The sequence below is a fragment of the Salarias fasciatus genome, chromosome 2 (assembly GCF_902148845.1).
Source record: "Salarias fasciatus chromosome 2, fSalaFa1.1, whole genome shotgun sequence".
In the NCBI taxonomy this organism is placed as follows: Eukaryota; Metazoa; Chordata; class Actinopteri; order Blenniiformes; family Blenniidae; genus Salarias; species Salarias fasciatus.
The window spans coordinates 31221147-31243357 of NC_043746.1; the positions used below are offsets into that span (position 1 = coordinate 31221147).

The following is a 22211-nucleotide window of genomic DNA, read 5'->3' on the forward strand; positions in this document are numbered from 1 at the left end:
CAACATCAACTTTCTGCATCTTAGCAACCACCACAGCAACAAGATGTACATCGAGAAAGCTGAGAGAACGTACATCAAAACGAAAAACCAATGGCTCGTATCCACCAACTACATGAATGATATTAAAATAAAATCTAGTTTTCTCCGAAGAGATGCTATCAAAATTTAGCTAAAGCCACAGCTTATTTTAAAATTCAGTGATTTCCAACAAAAATAGAAAGAATATATCCGCCATCTTTTTTTTTTTGTTGTTGATTGACCAAAGCACCTCTCCTCTGATTGGCTGTGGAGTCTGTCCATCCCACTTAAGCACCGCCTTTTTCTCCACTGACCGACTGTACAGATGTTTATCATCAAACATCTCAGAGCAGCAGTGAGGTCTGGCTGAAGGAAACAGAATCTGTGACTCTGAGGGAAGAACTTCACTTTGATTCAGGAAAACAAATTCACCAAATTCACCGCAATAATAGTAGAAAGATGTGTGTGTCATCTGTGACTTGTAAAATGGATTTTCAGCTGGAATTAAGGATTTGTGAATGTGGAAGATTTGTGTTGTAGATTTTTTTTTTCTCTTCACAAACACAAGCACACAACTCACAACACACAACTCCAAGCGATGCTTTTACAGGGGTTCAAACCGTCCCCACCAAAAACACCCCCAAACTGCCTCTGAAGAATGAGAAGCCTGTGAAGTCTTGAAGCTCTGAAGCCTTGTGAAGCCTTTGCAGCCTCTGAAGCCTCTGAATTTTCTGAGTCTCTGAATCTCTGCGTGCTGGGCGCCGTCACTCCCGTCATCCTGAGGTGGAGTTAATAAACCGTCCTTCTGGGATCCATCAGCTGCGACAGCCTCATATTATGATCCAGACAAAGGAAGCGTCTCCTTGAACGATGAGCCATGAGAGAGACACGTCTTTACATCACCAGAGGTCAAAGGTCAATATGCTAATGAGGTCCATCTATTAAAACATGCCTTCCATCCAAGCGGTGTGTGGATGTGGAACCTCCACCCGTACCGAGGGCTGAAACCGGAGCTGCGTCGGTGTGTGTGTGTGAAAGCTGACCTGCGGAGCCCACATCCTCCAGCTGACACTTTAGAGCTGCTCTGTCTCAGCTGAGCGTGTCGGAACAACAGAGACGAGGAGGAGGCCGGCATGTTTACCACCTCTCTGTGAAATCAAATACACGCTGCAGCGCCGCAGCGCCGCGCGGCGAGCCGCCGAGCGCCGGGCCCAGCCGCTTCAAAGTTCCTGACAAACTGCGGAAATGCGCTCATGAAAGGCCCCGAATGCCAGCGTGATTTGTTTTCAAGCACCGAATTAAACTACAATACACACTAACAGGTGCTCTGTGTGTGTGTGTGTGTGTGTGTGTGTGTGTCTGACTGAAACTGGAAATCCCTTCAGTGGAAGAACATGAAACAGTTACTAGACCCTGTTTCCTGATTTCCATAAAATGTATTTATGATTCAGTAAACACTGTTGTACAATTATTAATAATATTGATGGATAATGGATAATGGTGATAATAATAATAATAATAATAATAATAATAATAATAATAATAATAATAATAATAATGATAATAATAATAATAATAATTTTTATGTGAGCAGCACCTTTCAAAACACTCTAGTTGACTTTAAATAAGTCAGATAAATAAAAACAACAAGCAAAAGTGAGAGATAAATCCAATACCCAGTGCAATGACAGTGAAGGCAGTTTGAAACTGACGGTGTGAGTCTGGATTGAAAGAGGGGAAGACTCTGGTGGGGGAGAGATGAAGTTGTTCCTCACATGTCTCATTTCATATCTTTGTTTGTTTCACATGTTTTTCCAGAAAATACGTTTATGAAGCAACTCAATAAGAATGTAGAACAGAGACTAAAGACAGGGTATTATAATAATAATAATAATAATAATAATAATAATAATAATAATAATAATAATAGTAATAGTAATAGTAATAATAATAATTCCTTTTTTTAAATTATATTTTCATTTCCTTTAGTGTTGATTATTTTAGAAATAAAATCTTGAGTAAATGTAGAAGCACCATGGGCCTTAAAAACCAAATTAGCTCCAATTTCTCCATTGTCCAAAGTGTTATTTTCCGGTACTATTAATATTTCTCTGTGTTTCCTGGCCCTCCTTCAGTCACATCTAACAGTGCTTTTGACACGTTGCACTTTAATTTAAACATGTAAACACAAATTAAACAATGAATAATAATTAAAGAAAATAAATGAAATGCACCAAAGATAACAAAACAAGCCTCCAAATGTGTGATAAGTCTTCTTATACATGTCTGATATTGAATCCTCCCATTCCATCTTTGTCAATTCAACAATTTCATTGCATGAACAAAACGTCTACAGTTAACAACACCCGTCATTCAGGGACACAACAACCCTCTCATCACAGAATCCTGGATTTGCCAAGATCGTTTCCTTATATATCCGTTTAAATTCAGCTGCATTTGAGATTTGTCTGTCTCCACAGATCGTTTGTTTCATAATTTTACTTTCTGTATTGAGACACAGAAAGCCTTCAGGGACGTTGGGACTGTAACTTTACACTGGAGCTCTCCCTTCAGATCACAACTTTTCTTTCTTTCACAGAACAATTTCTGAATATTATGTGGTAATAAGTGGTCTTTGCTTTGTTTATTTTTGAAATGGTTTTAAATTCACAAGATCCATGAATTTCAAAGATTTTGATTGTAGGAATATGGATTAGTCTGTTCATGGAAACGCCCCTGTGAACAGTTCTTACAGTTTTTTCTACAGGATAATGAGCCTTTTTAATGAATTTACATGTTTCTCCATCACACACTGATTTAAATGTGGCAAAATCAGTGAGTTGTAAACAATAAAGAGAGATTTCTGGTCCAGTATATTGCAGGCTTTGGCCAGGACTGAGATGCTTCTTGATATTTTCTTTTTAATTTGTTTAATTTGTAATTTACAGCAAATTTTGCCATCAATTATTACTCCCAGGAATTTGTTCTGGATCACCCTCTCAGTGTTTGCCCCCTCTATACATTTAAATGACTATTCATTTTATATTTAACAACATTAAATTTACTTTGCATAGATTTAAAGATAACGTGTTTTTATCAAACCATAATTTAATTCTTTTTTAACTCTAAAGTGGTTGTATCCAAAAGTTGCTGAAAAATCTCACCACGATATTTTTGTCATCTGCAAATTATACAAATTTCACAATTTCATATACTTTGCCAATGCCATTGATGTGTAGCAGGAACAGTTCGGGTCCCAGCACTGAGCCCTGAGGGACTGTCTTTACCTCTGCAGCTGGATTTGAGACATCATTCAGTGTTCCAGGTGTCGGATCTGATCTGGAGGGTGAGATTTGATCAGGCCTCACTCGTTCACGCTGCCTGGACTGGAAACAGAGTGGAACGCGCCACCCTATGGACGGCAGCGGCAGTGCAGCTTCAGTGAGGGGGCTGGGAACCAGCAGCCATGGTGACTGATGCTGCTCACTTTCTCCACATAAATCACTGGGTGTGATTCACCGAAACTCTTCCTCACGGCATCATTTGAGGACTTGATTGAAAACGCCGCCCGCTCGGCGAAAATCCGGCTGCTGGCCGCGCGAGGAACGCTGAAGCAGCTTTTAATAATTCACTCCCATATTTTTCACTCCTTAACAGAAGGATAATACTACACTAAAGAGAAGGCATTGATTTGGGCGTGCTTATTAATGCACGCAGTCAGAAGCTCTGAAAGCTGCCGGCTATTTGATATATTCATAATCAACTGCGCTGATGTACTGCCTGACGGTCTCAAACTGCCATGGATCTGGCAGGAAATGAAACAAATTCGATTGGCTTTCTGAAGATCGGCTGCTTTGTTTCCTTTTGATGGTCAATTAAAAGTGTGCTTCCACTCTGGAAGGCCGGGCCCATTACAGAAAGTAATTTCTGAGCCAAGCTGTTTGCCCCGCGCCGCGCTCTCTGCTGCGAGGAATTCCCTGCTCGCTCCGCCCGGCTCGCGGCCAGCAGAGGCCTGGTAATATTAGCTCCCGTTTTATTGAGAGATCCATTAATTGTAGCCTCCTGCCGCTGACCCCGCGACCCCGGCTGACCCCGCTGGACATCATATTACCGAGCGGGCGGAGCGGAGTTAAAGGCAGCGGGCTGGACGCCGGCGGGCCGGCGGCGCTCCGGCTCTTCTCCGACGCTCCGTCCACTCTGGTGGTCTTCATATTTTACAGGAGGGTCAAAATGTTGAGCATCTGCTGGTTTCTGTTCTTATTGTGGTCCGTCGGCTGCTGCAGAGGAGCGGGACGTCTCGCCGCCGTCGAGCATCCCCCTGGCCTCGCGCCGCCGCCGAGCGTGCCAGGCCTTCATTGTGGGGGGGGGTTGAGTTTCACTGTATTGTGTGCAAATTGCGCCGATAATGGGTGTCGACAACGTGAGCCTTTTATAGACGAACATGAGCCGTGCTTCATTTCCAGCTCCGTGACAGGCCGGGCTCCGAGACCATCGCCGAGCGCCGCGCCCGCAGCTTCATGGCGGCTCGTGGAGGAAGTCTCGGCCCCGCAGCGCTTCGCAGGCTCTCTTCATCAGCTGTCTCGCACCCTCCAGCAGAGGACTTGTGTAACTTTATATACGCCTTTGTCTGATGGCTACATAAACTGCACTCTACCTGTTTTTCGACAGCCCGGGCCCGGGCCCAGGACGGGCGTTGAAAGCAAATACCTGATTGTATTAGTGTCTCCCCTTTAAGCTGTTGTCACCTAGCTGACCGATTATGGGCAATTACCTGCTCTGTCGGAATCCTAGCCGAATAGATTGAATTCAGATTGATTTTTGCCCAGGAAAGAGGAGGGAATTTAAAGCCTTTTTTAATTGGGTATTTGGTGTGTGATCTGAACACCGTGGCCTTCCCCGGGGATCCTTTATGGGCCAATAATGGCATTGGAGTGGGGGGTGCTGCAGTCTCGTCTGCCGGCTCCCTCCCAAGGCCATAACCCTGCATTTGCTCTGAGTGCTTTTCTATTATGCATTGATAGTTGAGCATCAATCAATAAGAGGGGAAACAGAAAACCCAGCGAAACCAACTTCTTAAGTGTAAAATGCCTCTTAATACCCGGGGCCTTTCAAACAACTTAACCTGGACGCTTTTTACCCTCACCCTTCCTCCCTCTGCTCTTCCAGGGACACTTACCGGCGCCTGGCGACACCATGTTTTATTTAGGAGGGCTGCAGATGAGCAGCTCTCAGGTGAAAATGGACCACAACCTGCTGGTTCTGCCTCAGCAGTACATCACTGAGTGTACGCAGGGACAGAAACAGACCCACCCCGGCAGACGCGTTATTGCATTTCCATTCCACTTGTCCATTTTCTCCTGCGCTGCAGCTGAAATATATTAGCTGGAGAAAAGGCTCCATAAACAAATCAGCAGAGCAAACTGAGCGACGGCTTCTCCTCGACTGCATTTGTTTGAGTTTGCAAATAAATAACCATTCTCAAGGTTGAAGAGGTCAGAAGGGACTGCGCTTATTACATTATGAATGTACCACGACCTGAAATCAAATCCCACAAAAGATAGCTTCTTTACATGAACTTTGCAGTTGCTGGAGAGGAGAAAAGAAACCGAGGCTGCAGAGTCGTCTTTCACATTACCAGCGGCCCAGTCCTGTAACCTGGGGCAGTTCCTGGAAGAGCGGGAGGGAAAAGCCCAGCCCGGCCCGCAGATAAGAGCGGCGGTGGGATCGGAGCCCCTCGGTGGAAGCGATAAGACGGAGACGGTCACAGCAAAGGCCGGCCACATAATACACACGCTCACCTCCAGCCGTCTAAATCTCCCATCAGCCTCGGTCCCCACCGGCCGCCTGTCACCACTAATGCACCTTTCCCTGTAGGACGAGGCCCCGCGCGCAGTAAGGCTATCTGCGGCTTCGCGGCGCTTCTCGGAACTGCAAAGTTCACCTTTCGTCCGGTCCAGATGACAGGACATGATACGGCGGCAGCAGATCGATCCGGGCTGCGCCGTGTGACTTCAGCCAACAGTCCTCTTCCTCATCCTCTTCTTCACGTCAACAAGTTGGGGAGCGAACGCAGCTGAAGCTTGAGAAAAGCCTTCATTAGCATCCCGAGAATAATGAAGTAATGCAATGCCTCTGCTTTGAATGCAAGAGCTGATGATTATAAAGGAATTAGCAGTGTTAATTACTGCCGCCGTACAGGAGAACAGAGCCGTTCCTCTGTCAGGCAGCTGTTAGCATTAGCCATAGCCATAATCTAATGAAATGCTTCATTGGTCTAGAAATAACCCAGTCCTCCAACACCAAACACTTTCCTTCACTTTCCCAGAGAAACTTCAGACTGACGCAGTGAACGCAGGGTCCTCTACTTCCACGTCAGCCTTTCCTTTCTTCACACGTCGCTGACATTTCATCCCAGAGTCCTCCATTCAATTAAACCATTTCTGTTCACATGATGAATTATCCCCATCGCAAAGATCTCATTTTGTCACCAGCGTTAAGAATATTAAAAGTGGTGATTTGGCTGGCTTTGAAAACCCCCCCCCCCCAATCCCAATTAAACAGGACAAAATATGAACCAGCTCGGGGGTGTGGGGGTGGCGAAGGGGGGCAGACGCATAAAGAGATGCCCCCGGACTACTTTGGTTACACAAACTTTGTTTTGGGCCTGGATGCGTCGGAGAGCTCTCCCTCCGTCTGCCATCTGCTGCCGAAGAATCTGTGTGAGTGGAAGAGCCAAGCCCAGCCTTTATTGGTCCTAATGGCACTATCAGCTGAGCCGCCAAACCCAATTACCTTTTAAAAAGGGAGGCCACCCCAGCTAATCATGGCTGCCTAACCTGATTTGCCTGTGATGAAGAGACGGGATAAAGAGCAGTTAATGGAGGGAGAATGATCTCACAAATACAAAAAACTCAATTCATTCTCCGGGAGAGCAATCTGTCCGATTCAGCGGTAATGGAGTGGAGATTCATTAGTCCTCGGGCCTTAGTACTAGCACCGTCCCCTTATCGCCCAGTGACAAAGGAACATGTAGTGTGCTTCACTTATGGAGAAAGGTTGAAGACTGCAAGGACTCTGCACTGTGGTTTCTGAAGTTATTCCACAAAACATCTCCTGAAATGATGTTTTTCTTCTTTATCTGTTGATCCAATGTCAGCCTGTCTCTCTGGAAACCAGTTATTGTACACGCTGCCTGTAGTGAGGAAATACTGTGAAACTTGTGTTGAAAAGACTTTTATTAAGAAAAACCAGCTTGTCCTGAAATACGACTTTCTTCCGGAGCAGATCCAGTCAATGGCGCTCTCTGGACGTTAAATAAACCGGCCATCTGCTTCCTCTGTCTTCCAGTTCCGATTCATGCTCGGTCCCTGAAAACCCTCTGCTCCATGTCATCATTCAGAATCCAGAGGCCGGGCTGGAGCCACACATCAGCCTCATTCACACGCATGTTCCCCTCGAAAGACCGATTGATTGGGGGGGGGGGGGGGGGGGGGGTGACGGAGGCCACGGAGCGCAGGATGTCCGTGACCCCAGCCCTAACCCTCAGGATCCGCACGGCGGCTCTGGCCCCAGCCCGGCCCGGCCCCGATATGATCCAGAGGACGTCGGCTGGATGGGCGGAGGGCCACGGCCAGGCTGTACAGACGGACATTAGGCCCAAGCCAGAGTTAAAATCCTATTAGTTTGAGTTGGGAATCGGATTATCGTCGTCGAGAATCACTCGTCTGGCAACTGGGGTCTAATTTACGCCAATCAACGGCAATTATGAGGGGAAGGGAGCCCTATTAGAGAGCCTCATCCACTTAGTCTAATGAATGGGGAAGATTCAATCTTGGCTGTGGAGACACATTGGAGGGCTGCAGCTGAACGCCACTGCAGCAGCAGGCTGCACACAGGCTGCTGCTGAGTTATCAATGGGGGGGGGGGGGGGTCGGGTCTGTCAGAGGCCTGCAGAGCCATGGGGCACGGGTTCGTTCTCTGGTGATCTCTGATGGACTGAGGACACCCTGACCAGAGAAAGAGTTAGCCTACTTCAGCCCCTGACCAGGAGGGGGGGGGGGGGGGGGGGGGGGGGGGCTGAGGACCAGGACTGGGAAACACTGGTCTAGTTCACATAACCAGCACTGGATCTGGTGCTCCAGCAGATTGTCTACATTATGAAGACTTGTGTTTCACTCTTATCTCTGTCGTGTTGTCAGATAATACACAGCGCCTCATCGTTTCTGGGAACAATAGCAGTAACTCCCTCACATCGACTTGATAGATCCTGTGATTTTACATGTATTCATGTCTTTTAACCAGTGTTTGTTTCAGTGTAAAACTAGAAGAGGTCCATAAACAATGTCAGTCCTGATTTATTGATCTGCACAAAGCTCCAGTATTTGCTGATGGATATTCACTGAGACTGATCATATCACAGTGTTTCAGAGTGAGGACGTTTCCTGTGTAACCTTCACCTGGAGCCCAGCACTTCATTTCATCTTCATTCTTACACTGCCCTCTACTGGACGCAAGTATGAACCGCAAGAAGGAAGCACGGCCGGTGTTTTAAAAGCCTTCCATCAGCTCGGGGTCTCAGGAGGCGGACCAGATTGAAGGCAGGTCCTGGACAGGTGAGCAGAGCATCACTGGACACGAGCTAACTCCATTCTCAGCTAAAGTTTCTACTCTGTGGAAGGAAAGCAGAGAAAGCCCAGAACTGCACAGGGAGAACATGCAAACTCCACATTAGCTGTTGTCTGTGAAAGGAAACCTGGGAAAAGCAAGGCTTGAACATTCAAGCAAGCAGGCTTACAAACTCCACACATGGCTTCGGACTGGAACCGCTGCCTTTGTCACGGTCAGGTGACAGTGCCAACCACTACACACCACGAAGCAAACGGTGATCGTAGGCAGTGCCAGTGGTGTTGCTAGGCCTATTTTAGGGGGCTGATCGAAGGATCACGCCGCTATGGACGCTTGGCCACCACAAGCCAGTTCTCCCTGTGGAAACTTTTCTGACACCTCCTGCTTCAAACCCAAAAAGTCAGAAGGATGGTGAGGTTCTGCTTTCACCGTCTGTACTCATACTGAAAAGATCCAGCCAGCTTTTGCCCTTCTGCTCTACGGGAGGTTTCTGTCCTCTGAACTTAAACCCCAGTGCCGCCCCTGGGCAGTGCTAAAGGTCATCTTCCTCCTGTAATGTGTTGCTCATGTGGGAAGAGTCAGAAAAACCACATCAGTCATGGCAGGTGGGCTTACATCTGCTGTGACACTCTGTGGTTTAATGACAGCAGATTAGAGGAGTTTTCTGACTATTCTGCACTGAGACGTAGAATTGAAGGAGGCTGGTGGTGTCCTGGGGGAAATTCCGCTGCCTCCACTGGCTTCCTTTGGCTTTCTGCTTTCCCAGACCGGTGAGACGGTGCAGGCGTGCACTGACTTCATATTAACAGCAAATATTTCCGCTGGGTTTCGTTTCCGTTTCGTTGTTGAGAGTTTTCCATCCTGAGCAAACAGCACCGCAATATGAACAACAATACAGCTTCAGCCGTTCCCATCGTCATGTGAGACACGCAGACAGGGACTGAGACTTCAAACTGTATTACTGAAGATTTGAAGTGTGACATTAAGACAACCTTTATTCATCCCAGAGGAAGTCGCTTTGCCAGAGTGCCACACAACGAGCCATAAACAAATAAAAATTTACTAAGAACAAATAACATACAGGACAAATCCAGGAGGCGGGAGGCGGGGAGGGGAGGTAGTATCCATGATGCTGATCAGCTTCCTCAGCATCCGCCTCCACTGCAGACTCCCCCACAGACCCCAGCTCCACCCCCAGGGCAGAGGCAGCTCTTCTGATGAGTTTGTTCGGTCTGTTTGAGTCAGCTGCCTTCAGGAGACTGTCCTCTGTCCTCTGTCTCCTGAGGTCCACCACCAGCTCCTTAGTCTTCAACACATCGAGTTGCAGGTGGTGCAGTCCGCTCCACTCCACCAACCTGTCCACCACCCCTCTGGACCCAGCCTCCAGGCTCTGCTGATACAGAGCAGAGTCATCAGAGACTGAGACCAGAACCTGTAGAGCGGGAACAGGAAGGGGGACAGGACCGTCGCCTGTGACCCCAAGCCCCAAAGTTTTGAAGAGTGATATTGAAGACTTGAAGTGTGATATTGACTTCATATTAACTGCAAATATTTCCGCTGGGTTTTGTTTCCGATCAGAGTTGTTGAGAGTTTTCCATCCTGAGCAAACAGCACCGCGATGTGAACAACAATGCAGCTTCAGCCGTTCCCATCGTCATGTGAGACACGCAGACAAGGACTGAGACTTTAAACTGTGATATTAAAGTTTCAAAGTGTGACATTAAAGTTTCGAAGTGTGATATCAAAGTTTCGAAGTGTGATATTAAAGTTTCAAAGTGTGACATTAAAGTTTCGAAGTGTGATACTAAAGTGAAAAAGTTCCACTGCTGTGCAAATGGAAGGATATTTTTGATGGAAAGTGTGAAATTACTTGTTATAAAACCAGCAGACCCAGAAGTTTCACTTCCAGCTTCATTAATGGGAACATGTGTAGAGAGGGTGATGCATGCTCAGCTGAATGACTCATCTCGTTCCTTTACCTTCGCTGCTTCTGGGAACGGAGGATGGAGCGTGCTAACTCATTTCGCACTGCGTCCTTTTCCTCCGCGAGTGTGGATCAGAGTGAATTTGTCCCTGCAGACTGCGGAGGTGTCAAACCAGATGTGTTCCTGTGGTGACCTTCGCTGCTGGCTGCCTGTGGGCTGCTTGTTCCGTTTCACTTTCAGGCTCTGGTAATTGCTAATCGGCGTCGCCGCCGGGGCAGCCTCGTGGTCGGGGGGGAGAAAGGAAAACACGGACGCCAAACTCGTCTTTTCAGTCGACCCCAAAACATACCAGCAGTTTCGATTCTGTGAGCCGCTGCACATGAAGTGTTAAACCACAGCGACCGCAAAGGCCCCACAGCACTGAACACATCCATCCAGCATCCATCCAGCATCCATCCATCCATCCATCCATCATTCATCCATCCATCCATCCATGCTTCATTCATCCATCCATCCATCCATCCATCCATCCATCCATCATCATCCATCCATCCATCATCATCCATCATCCTCATCATCATCCATCCATCCATCCATCCATCTCATCGTCCATCCATCATCATCCATCTATCCATCCATTACCATCATCATCCATCATCCATCCATCCAGCATCCATCATCATCATCCATCCATCATCCATCCATCATCTATTCATCATTCATCTATCATTCATCCATGTATCATCCATTCATCATCCATCCATCCATCCATCCATCATCCATCCATCCTTCATCCATCTATTATCCGTCCATCCTACATCCATATATCATCCATTCATCATCATCATCCATCCATCTATCATCCATCTGCTATCTATCCATCTATCAATCATCCATCATCCATCCATCATCCTCTATCCATCCATCTGCTACTTCTACCCATGAAAACATTTCCTTCACCATATTGTCCTGATTTCTGAGCGTGGTCCGCTCTGGCTGCTGGCTGTGGTTTTCAGTCTTGAGCATGGTGAGGCTCTTCTCAGACGTCCTCCAGGCTGTGGTGCAGCTGCAGCTCCTGACGAGTGAAGTGAACCACACCGTGCTCACAACACAGAAAGGCTCTGCTCTGGTCGGGTTCCTCACAGACGTCACTGTCACGTGATCGGCAAATCCGAAGCACTTCGTTAATGCTTCACGAACAACTTCCAGATGTTTGTTCACCTTTTTCACATCAATGAAAAGCCTGAACACCAACAAAAACAACATCATATTCTCTTCGCTCATCTTTTATTCCACTTCATCCAACTGACTGTCGTGGAGGAAGGTGAGGTCCACCCTGTAGAGGAAGCTCGTGTGTGCTCAGGGAGAACATGCAGAGCCAAAGGATGTTTTCACGCTGCTGTGTGGCTCCTGCAGAGAAACAACAGTCAGTCACTTTAGAGACTAAACTGTTCTGGAAGTGAAAAGTGTGATTTCACTTTTTCACCTGCTACTGCTCATGTTTTAACTTCATTTTATCAAACAGCCACAAAAGTGGAAAAACAGTCTCTGATGCTAAAAATAGACTTGACCTCCTTCTTCGTGCCGTCATTGCTGTTTTTAGATGACACACTAAGACTGTGAGTGGCGGTCCAGGCAGGGATTTTTACTGTTTGAAGGAAATTCATAAATCATGAGGTAATTTTCTTTTTTTAACAAGAAGGCAATATGAGTGGGACAGCAGAGCAAGTGCCAATAACAAAAGTAGATGTGAGAGGAAGAGGAGGAAGCTGCTGATGCAAACACACCGCAATCGTCAGCATGTCAGTGGTGGAGGAGGTGAGAAAGAGGGGGCCTCTGTCAGGTCTCACTTCACCAACCTGAGAAGAGTGAGCTCCGACACACTTCATCAACTTCAACGACTACCTGTTGATGAATAATTCAATAAAACACTCCTGAGTGTTTTATTGAGTTCTTGATCCAGTGTGAATCAGAGGGGTTCCCCTCAGGCGGCTGTCATCTCAGCTTCACTCAGGATTTCCTTTGCATGTAAAAACCAGAAGCATTGTTTCCATCTGAAGGTCAGACCGACAGGTTGATTTACTCTCTGGAGTCATACTGGTTCATCAACAGCAGAGAGTGAGAAACCGCAGCTCCAGGCACTGCAGAGACCTGCAGTCATCCACCCTTCACCCTTCATCCACCCATCAACAATCCATTCACCCTTCATCCACCCATCAGCAATCCATCCATCCGTCATCCACCCTTCAGCCATCCTCCATCCATCCTCATTCCGCCCTTCGTCCTTTATCCACCCTCCATCCATCCTTCGTTCATCCTTCATCCATCCACCTTCCATCTTTCACCCATCCTTCATACATCTTCCATCCATCCTTCACCCACCATTGATCTATCCTTCATCCTTCATCCACCCTCCATCCTCCATCCATCCTTCATCCACCCTTCATAAATCCTTCACCCACTCTTCATTCATCCTTCATCCATCCATGCACCAGCAATCCATAAATCTATCCCTCCATCGTTTATCCACCCTCCATTCATCCACCCATCTCACGATACAGCTCTGGGTGGTGTCAGTTGTTAGCTCACAGAGATGATTTTCTGACACATATTCTATTGTGCTTTACCTTGAGTGTTGTTCATAAAAAAGTGCACCCGAATGCTGCGGTGTGTCTTTTGACAGAGCGTTTTATGTGTAGTGTGTTTTCTGTTGCTAAAATCTTGATTTGTAAATGTGGTGTTAAGAATGAACTGGTTTCCTTGCTCACTGGTGCTGATGCTGCTTGTAACAGCAGATGCTGAAATAAGACTCATAAAAGGTTCGACAAGGCTTTATGTCAGGTTTTAAAGATCTAGCAGTAACAAGAATAAAGAACAAAGTCAGTCAGTCACCAGTTAGCAGGGAGACCAGTTAGCCCAAAACACCGCGTCAGCTCAAGCGCCTCCTCGTCCTGCTGCTGCGTTCAGGTGACTGCAGTTCGTTCCGGAAAACTGACACTCTGAGATGTGCTCGTGAAGGCAGTGTCGACAGCTGGGACTCATCAGGCACACAGGCCACACGCGAAGAAGGCGTGAGAACTTTGCGCGTGGGAACGTCTCGCAGGCAGCCCTAAATCGGTTCTTGTCTATTATTTGAAAGTCCTTAAAATGACACCGAGTCGTCCGCGAACGCCACACTGCTCATCAGCGTGATTCCTCATGTGCGTCGACTCAGACCGCTGTTCATACCATGGGTAAGAAACTTTAAAAACAACCCGAAATCACTGAAAAACGGTGAGATATGGATCATTCATGTAACATACAGGCGGAAGGGTCGAGCGACGCTGTTTATCAGTCATTCATAGTTAGAGTTCCGTCGAAAATTAGCGCTCTCAGATTGCTGTACAGATTAGCCGGTTAGCATGCTAATGTTTTCTTTATCTAATTTACATTAAAATGTTGACTCTTAGCCTTTTCGTTTCGGCTGTTTTGTAGTCACAATAACATTGCATTGTTTGTTTAAGTTGTCACTTTTAGTGAGATGTGGTAGATTTAACTTCTAGATGTTTGTTCACCTTAAAGGTATGCTGGAGGATTCTCCGCCGATTTCGTACGACATGGCCGATTTGCCATTTTTGGAGCACTGCGCATGCGCGGCTCCCTCCGCATGAGGACTGTGGGAGCGCGCACGTCAGCCGCATGTCAGTTTGTTTACATCCGCGGGGCTGGAGCATCTTCTTTCCACATAGGATTTTAAAACACATTTGTAATCATGTCGGACTCTTCCAATCATCCATAAGGAAACAATCCGTAAAGTAGTTTCTTACGTGTTTATGCAACAGAAACACACTAGAATGGGATAATCAGCATGTTACGTGTCCAGCAGAAACTTCCCCACTTCGTGATCAGTCCTAAATCCCTTTTGTGATTTGAATGTCCGCCACCTCGTAAAGGAATCTCCGAGTAAAACACGGGTTCTTCCTTCTTTTCTATGGCCTTTCCTCTATCCTCCGGCAGCTTCGTTTGGAGACCCGTTTTGGCTCCCAGCTGTTAGCATCGTAGTTAGCTTAGGGAGGTGAAGAGGAGACAGAGCTGGACTGACGAAAGTGGACAAAATCCTCCTTCCAGTGGTCCAGGGGACGGCGTGTTAGCACGTGAAGTAAATCCTAATGGTTATAAAACATTTTAAAAGATGTGTTTTCTTTTCAATCCGTTAAAATAGCGTTTTGATACACACAGATCTGCACAAGCATAGCGCTCCGCAGAAGGATATACCGGAGCACAGCGGCTGAGTCTATGACTGCTACGTGCCCCCTGACCTTTGTGGTCTGGCTGGACGCGATAACCTCCTGCAGTCACTGTTTCCTGTCTTGGTTTCTCTCCTCAGCTCGCAGGATTGCTCCAACTCTGGGATCGTTTCCAGTGCCGGACTCCTCTCAGCCCAGATCTGCAGCTAAACCTTTCTATAGTAATGGTGCCTCTCGTGTTCGTGTTTGCTGGGTTCTGCGGCGGCGGCCGGTGTTCTGCTTACGTCTGAATGATCTCTGCTCAGGTCCCAAGCCCCGGGTGCCCCTCGAGAGCCTGATCGGCAGCTACAAGCAAGGAGAGCTGCACGCCGTGTCGCTGCTCCATCACCTCGCCACCATGTTCCAGCTCAGATTGGAAATAAAGGAGACTTCCACCCCAGGTACAGCCCAGCCCCCCCCAGTGGCAGTGTGAAGAAGAGCGCTCTGTCATCCCCGGCTGATGAGTCAACCTGCTCTCAGCCTATGTGCAGAGGCTATACTTCGCCTTTTGTGTGGTGGTCAACGACGTGACGTACAAGACCGGCATCGGGATCACGAAGAAAGACGCTCGGCGCCACGCGGCCCAGTTCGCCCTGGACGACCTGCTGCCCCACCTGGAGAGCCTCCCGTCTGGAACAGTGGGTCCCCAACCAGGTTGGACTGTCTGGAGGGGGGGTTCGCTGTTTGAAATGCAGAAAGCTTGATGGAGCAGCGCGTCTGAGGGCTTCCTGAACTCCACCTTCACAGCTTCGCTCTTTCGTCTGTCTCTCTCTTTCTCAGGTTTTCCTTTCAGCCTGCCGGCCCCGGACCAAAGCCCGAAGTCCAGACCGGCAGAGGCCCCGGCCGCCGTCGCCTGCCACGGTAGCGATGGGAGTTCTGCTCTCCTCCAGTTCTTCACTCTGGTTTTACCGGATGAATCGGCCGAAGGGGAGCAGGGAGTGGTGCTGACCAGCTGATTGTCTTCCAGAAAGGAAAACTCTGGTCAACCTGCAGATTCCTCACTCGGTGAGAGATCAGCTGATCCGACTGATGAACCGCCACCCGGAGTTCTCCGACTGCGCCGGCTGCACGGCGGCCTTCATCATCGAGACGCGTGAGTGACTCCAGCCGCTCATAGTCGACGACCGCTGCCTGACCGCATCGGGGTCCGGACATGGAGATGAGATTGAAACCCGGCAGACACACAGTGTGTGTGTGTGTGTGTGTGTGTGTGTGTGTGTGTGTGTGTGTGTGTGGTGTGTGTCCTGCCGTACGCACTCTGCTTCCTGCCTTCCAGCCACCGGGTGTGACGTGATCGCCATCGGCACTGGAAACTACAACGCCAAGCAGAGAGAGTCGTTCACTGGACGCCTTCTGCACGATTCCCATGCGGTGGTCACGGCGAGGAGATCTCTGATGAGGTCCGTCCGTCCCTCCGTCCGTCACTCCACCGGAGCCACAGGTTCCTCCCCGGTTTCTGATTCTGAACAGAAGTGTGTGTGTGTGTGTGTGTGTGTGTGTGTCCAGGTTCCTGTATCGACATGTGCTGATGTTCTTCAGTGAAGTGAATAGCCTGAACAAGACCTCGATCTCGAGCAGAACAGCAGCAGCAGCCTGCTCACCCTGAAGGGAGGCGTCACTCTTCACCTGTACATCAACCAGCTGCCTAAAGGCGCTCCGAACACTGTGCTGTGAGTATCCGGGTCCGGGTCCTCCAGGATTGGACAGTTAAACAGGACCCAGACTCTAAAAACCTTCTTCACCCTGCTGAACACAGCTCGTCCAGCTTCAGTGGTTTGCTCCGTTTGTCACTTCCTGCACATTACTGACCGTCGTCGTTCAGTTGTCGTTTTTCCCGTGCAGCTCTGAGCACCTGAAGGTCTCGCAGGCGTCTCATCAGCTGTGGTTGAATGTCCAGGCGCATGAGGCCGCTGTCTGTCCACGCCTGGGAGGCCGTCCAGGACATGAACCTGCACCTGTCAGTGGAGGGAAAGGTATCCGACATGCCTGACCCCCGACCCCCTGACCCCCTGACCCCCTGACCCCTCCTCTCATGCTTTTATTCTCCCCTCTGCTCAAGGTGTTCTCCGTCTCCTCGTCGGCCGACGACGGTTCCAGCTCCAACTTGATGAGCATGTCCGCCGCAGACAAGCTGACGCAGTGGCAGGTCCTGGGCTACCAGGGCGCGCTGCTCAGCCACTTCATCGAGCCCGTCTACGTGCAGAACATCCTCATCGGCAAGTCCCTCTGGCAGACCTGCTGCGTGGGTCTGGATGGGTCTGGGGGGGTCTAGATGGGTCTCGGGGGGCGTAATACAATTGATTGACGTATTTGATTCCTAGTTTTTCATTTCCGGGCATGTTGTTTCAGCTTGTGGTTGCTATGGCGACGCTACCACAGATCCACCTGTGCTTCAATGCCTTCTGTTTGATGAACCAAACATGGTTGAAACTTAAAAACAATATTGGAACAGGTCAAAGAGTTTTAGCCACAGTTCAAACTAGAATCTTTATTATCAGTTACCATTACTGGCAATACAATGTGATTTATTGTAGTTTTATTTAATAGGAATACCCTGCTAAGTTAATCTTTATAAACGGGGTTGATTAGACCACAAACTGTACAGACGGCACACAAACAGCAGAATTAATTTCAAAAACGTGACGATCCTCAAGTTCCTTCATCTGTTCCACCATATTCCTGTTGTAATTTCAAAATGGATGAATTAGTTTCACTGTTTCTTTGGTTCAGTAATCTGGTGCACGTGCTATAAAGCACGCTACAGCTGATATTTTTTTCTTTCTTTTTTTATTTTTATTTGAGTAACATGATAAAATGGAAACAAATCAAATCACATCAACAACAAAAAATACAATGGTGGTACTCAAAGGGAGCAGGTGGAAGTTCAAAGAACTTATAACAGTCCCCCCCCCCCCCCCCCCCCCCCCCCCCCCCGCACAATCAACAATCCAAAGTAGAAGAAAAACAAAAACAATTTGCACAATAGCGTGCTCATTCAATTTAAGGGTAGCAACAAATTCGGGTCATTGGGTCGAAGTAAAGGTCGCGGCCCAGGGTCTTTCAGTGTGGAGTTTGCATGTTCTCTCCCCGTGATGTTGGTGGTTCCCTCTTAGTACTGCGGCTGTCCTCCCCGGTGCAAAACATGCAAGTGAGGTTAAAATAGCTGTGGAGCTGGTATGCTGTCCTGCTGGGAACATTGTGTTGCTTCAAACTGGTCCAACAGTCTGGACTCTGGGACCATGTCTGAGTGAAGTCCAGAGCAGGTCTGGATCATGGAGGTCCAGACGGGACCCCACACTAAAGTGACTTGTGCGTTTTAGTCTGGCAGTGGCGATCGCTCCGTTGATAGCTGGTTTTGCTGAATGTCTTCCAGGCGATCCGAACTGCAGCGACACTCGTGGGTTGGAGCTGTGTGTGAGCCATCGTGTGGAGGGGATCACCTCCAAGCTGCCCATGCATTACTGCATGGTGAGGCCCCGGATCATCCTGTGCCGTCCACACCCACCAGCAGCCCGCTGAGCGGCCGGCACCCCCCACCTACAGCATCAACTGGATCCAGGTGCGACATCTCCCTGGAGGTGGTGGACGGGCTGGAGGGGAGAGCCGTGGAGCAGTAAGACGGGAACGTGGTGCAGAGCCACAGTGTAGAGCAGAAGGCTAGCATCTCCAGCCTAGAGCAGGGAGCAAAACATTCTCTGAATATTACTCGGCGATAAATTTGACTATATGCATACTTAATAGTTTTGATTGTCAGTGAACGTTAAAGTTTCGGATGGTTGACATAATGGTGTGTTTGATAGAAAGCCACACTGTGAACGGCTGTTGTTGCTCCTCTGTGTAGCTCTAATGGGATGGATTCCAAAAGTATCTGTCAGTCTTCACCGATTTCTAAAATATCTGTCATCGACAAATAATACAAATTTCCCGAGTTCACACACTTGCCTCTGTTGTTGACAAACAGTTTAAACAAGATGGACCAAGGCGATCAGAACTGTTCCTACCATGCTCGGGTTTAGGAGCAGCTGTACTTCCTGACTGAATTGAGCAGCTCGGCCGTCGATCCGGCCTCCTCCTCAAACCTCCTCGCTGTCCCGGCCTGGACCAAAGCCCACGCCTGGCCGTTCTCTCTCCAGGTCCCCTTCAGGAGCAGCTCCGCGCTGGCGAGCCGTCTGTGCAAAGCGGCGATGCTGGACCGTTTCAGGATGGTGGCTAAAGCCTGTCAGAGGGAGGACCTGCTGTCCACGGCCTCCTACAGGAAAGCCAAGGTAACGGCAGACTCGTGGCGGCCCTGGCCTCCCCCGTCCGGACCGCTGTTGACAGTTTCTCTTGTTGTTTTGTCACTGAAGAAGATGGCAACGCCCTACCAGGAGGCCAAGAGCATCCTGGCAGGGCCCACCTGCTGTCCCAGGGCTACGGGTCCTGGCTGGCCAAGGATTCCGTTTGTGAGCATTTCCAGAACTGAAGGACGAAACAACTCGGTTACATTTCATTAAAAAACTCTGGCTGTGAAGCTTTCTGTGGTCTGAGAGAGACCGGCTTGTTTAGGTTCAAAGACACGTGTAGGACTCTGAGGCTCTCTGGTCCTGGTGGTCTCTTCCGGGACCAGGAACCCTCCGGGAGGCCGTCTTCCACCCCTGTTGAAAGGATCTGTGTGGTTAGGTTTGCTTGGATGTTACATCTGTTCAGTCTGAGTTGTGTTTGTGAGGAGACGTAGTCCTCGTTAGTTCGACATTCAGTCGTTTGATTTCAGCTTGAGAACAAAACTCTGTAGCGTTTGAGGTCCAGCATCAAGAATAAACGTTGTCAGTCCTACTGCGATTCATGTATTCATTCAGCGCTACCGGAACGTAGTTTCCAGCAGCAGCTGGACGGTGAACCAACGGCGTCTTTAGTGGAGGACCTGATGAAGGACTGGTTACTGAGGCTTCTCTCAGACCAAACATGGGCTGGTTTTGTCCCGCACGGACACGGACGATTATCGTATCTCTTAAGGATTCTCCTTAAAGAGTATCCTGAGGTGTGTGGTGTGATAAGAGAGAATTTGTCCTGAGAATCGGCTCAAAAACAGGTCGGGGGCAGACGATCGAAATGTTGAACTTCAATATTTGTGATACAAAATCTTGGTGTGTGTGTTCAAAACCGATCGCTCTGAAAACTGTCAGGTGGAATGAAATGCAGAGCCGATCAGGAAGCAGCTTCTCGGCTGACTCGCCATAGACATCATACACCTGGACACCGCGCTCGTGCTAGAACGCTGCGCTGAGCGGATCTGCAGCGCTTCAGACGGCGCCGACAGGACCAGTGCATGAGGATGGAGGTCAGACGTTCCCCTTCATCCTCAAGTAAAATTATCCACTGCATTTTCTGCAGATTTCCAGATTAAATGTTTTGTTAAAAACGTAACGAGCCATGACGCGGAGTACTTTAGATGTTTTAAAAATGCCTTTTTTACTAGGGACACACGATAACTGTCTTTTAAAACCGATACCGGTAACTGATAACTTTAAGCTCCTTAAGGCCGATAACCGATAACACACAACACACACATATACCTAACATCATGAAATCAATACTATGAACAAAACCAAAAACAATTTTGACTCTTTAAATGAAAGATATTTTTTTTCCAATGAAAAACTATTAGCAAGCTTCTCAAACATTTTCTTAAGGCTATCAAACAAACCTATTGATCTCACATCAACTTAAGTAATTACTTATTGATATGAACAACGAAGGCCCCCTTGAACTGATGCAAATAAATGCATTAAGATTACAAACTGAAAAAGTGTAAAAAAATATATATACACACACACACACAGAAAATTATTGCACTGACAAGTTACATCCAAACATTTCTCTAAACTGAAAAAGTGCATTCCTCAATGACAAAAAATAACAGAAGCTAGATTTGTCTATGTAAACAAACTGAAGAAGTGCACTTCATAGAAACAAAAAATTAAGTTTAAAGGATTTGGCTTGTGGTTCCATTCAAATGAATACCATTAAAGTAATGAGGTTGAGAGGTGTTCTTTAAGCTCATGAAAGCTTTAGACAAGAGGGAAGTGGCTACAAGCTTTAATATTTCAAAAGGTGACACATGTTTCTGACCTGATATCACACTGTATTCTCACATTCAAACTTTTGGTTCCTTTAAGAAGGAACTACTTATCTGCTCTTCCACCTCTGGATGGATCAGGATAAGATTTTTTTTTTTTAATGAAAAGCAGCTTTTCTGCTTTTCACATGAAAGTCCGTGTCTTTGCTCGGTAATCACGTGTCCAGCAGCAGAAAACAAACGCTCGCTGTCGACGCTGGTGCAAGGTGCTGACGGATATTTCCGAGCAAGCTGGGCCATGTACTCAAAGCGGGACTGGTTGCTCCTCCAGTTTTCCAGTGGGCACGTGAAGTGTTGTCTCCGACAGATATGACTGGAGCTAAAAGTTAAAGCACAAGCAGAAAAATACAATCTAATTATTATGGTGTTCTGACCATTAACATGAGTTATAAGTTGTGTTTTTAAAAAATGTTAAATAAACCTATACACTTACTTCTGCATCAACTCTGCTGTTTCCTGATGATGGCAGCTTCATTGTTTTCTTCCAGTATTGCCTCAAACATTCCCAACGACGACTTGTTTCCGTCTCCCCTGCTCCTCTTCTCTGGTGGCTCCCCTGGCTGGGCAGGGCAGCTGTGGCACCATCTTCTCCAGCAGCTTTTCCCGCAGCATACCTGTTGCTTGCCGTTTTTGATGCGAGGTGGAGTAGCGATCCTTACTACACCGCGGGTCCACTATTGTTGCCAGATGGTACAGGGGCTCCTCCTCGACGTGACCAAAACGTGTTTGCACTGCTTTTAACAGCGTGTCCTTCGATGTCTTCACGCCGTGGTCTGTTGGAACAGTTTGCTTAAGCAGACGCGTGAAGGCTTGGATGGAGGGGATAACGTCTGCAGCTGTGGCTGTGGCCTTGCTGTGTTCCTGGTCAGCTGTTCACATGGATCGAGGATGGTCAGGATGTTTTCAACCAGGGTCCATTGGTGGGCGCTGAGGGTTGTGGGTAAATGGTATTCAGCTGCATATGCTGCAATAGCTTGCTTCTGTGCCACTAGACTCTTGAGCATGTAAAACGTGCTATTCCATCACGTAGCTATGTCTTGGAGTCGTGTTTGTGGCACCTGTAGCCGCCCTTGTAACTTCTCCAGGGCCGAGGACGCTACTCGAGACTGTCTAAAGTGTCCAACAATCTTGCACCCAATGGCAACACAGACACAGCTCTTTGACTAAACACAGCCTCGTTCACTGCAAGTTGTAAAGAGTGGGCCATGCAGCCCAGGCTTGCAACACCATTTATCCACTGCGCGGTCAGACTCATCATGCTTA

The 22211-nt window shown here is 47.9% G+C and overlaps 2 protein-coding genes across 2 annotated transcripts in view; both read left to right on the forward strand.

The window, feature by feature from the left end:
• LOC115396912 (ATPase family protein 2 homolog) overlaps nucleotides 1–11730 on the forward strand; it is a 69198-nt gene extending 57468 nt beyond the window's left edge. The window contains exons 18-19 of the mRNA XM_030103000.1: nucleotides 5185–5302; nucleotides 11585–11730. Of these exons, the coding sequence (XP_029958860.1) occupies nucleotides 5185–5302; nucleotides 11585–11730 (264 nt within the window). The remainder of the gene's footprint in view (nucleotides 1–5184; nucleotides 5303–11584) is intronic.
• A 2067-nt stretch (nucleotides 11731–13797) lies between these two features.
• Nucleotides 13798–19295, forward strand: LOC115396922 (adenosine deaminase domain-containing protein 1-like). Its single transcript, XM_030103009.1, is given in 16 exon segments — nucleotides 13798–13801; nucleotides 15100–15234; nucleotides 15314–15487; nucleotides 15614–15694; nucleotides 15801–15926; nucleotides 16110–16233; nucleotides 16340–16401; nucleotides 16404–16503; nucleotides 16731–16806; nucleotides 16893–17049; nucleotides 18207–18340; nucleotides 18342–18386; nucleotides 18388–18438; nucleotides 18967–19098; nucleotides 19180–19218; nucleotides 19221–19295. Coding segments are annotated over 16 exon segments (1515 nt in total).
• Nucleotides 19296–22211: the final 2916 nt, after the last annotated feature.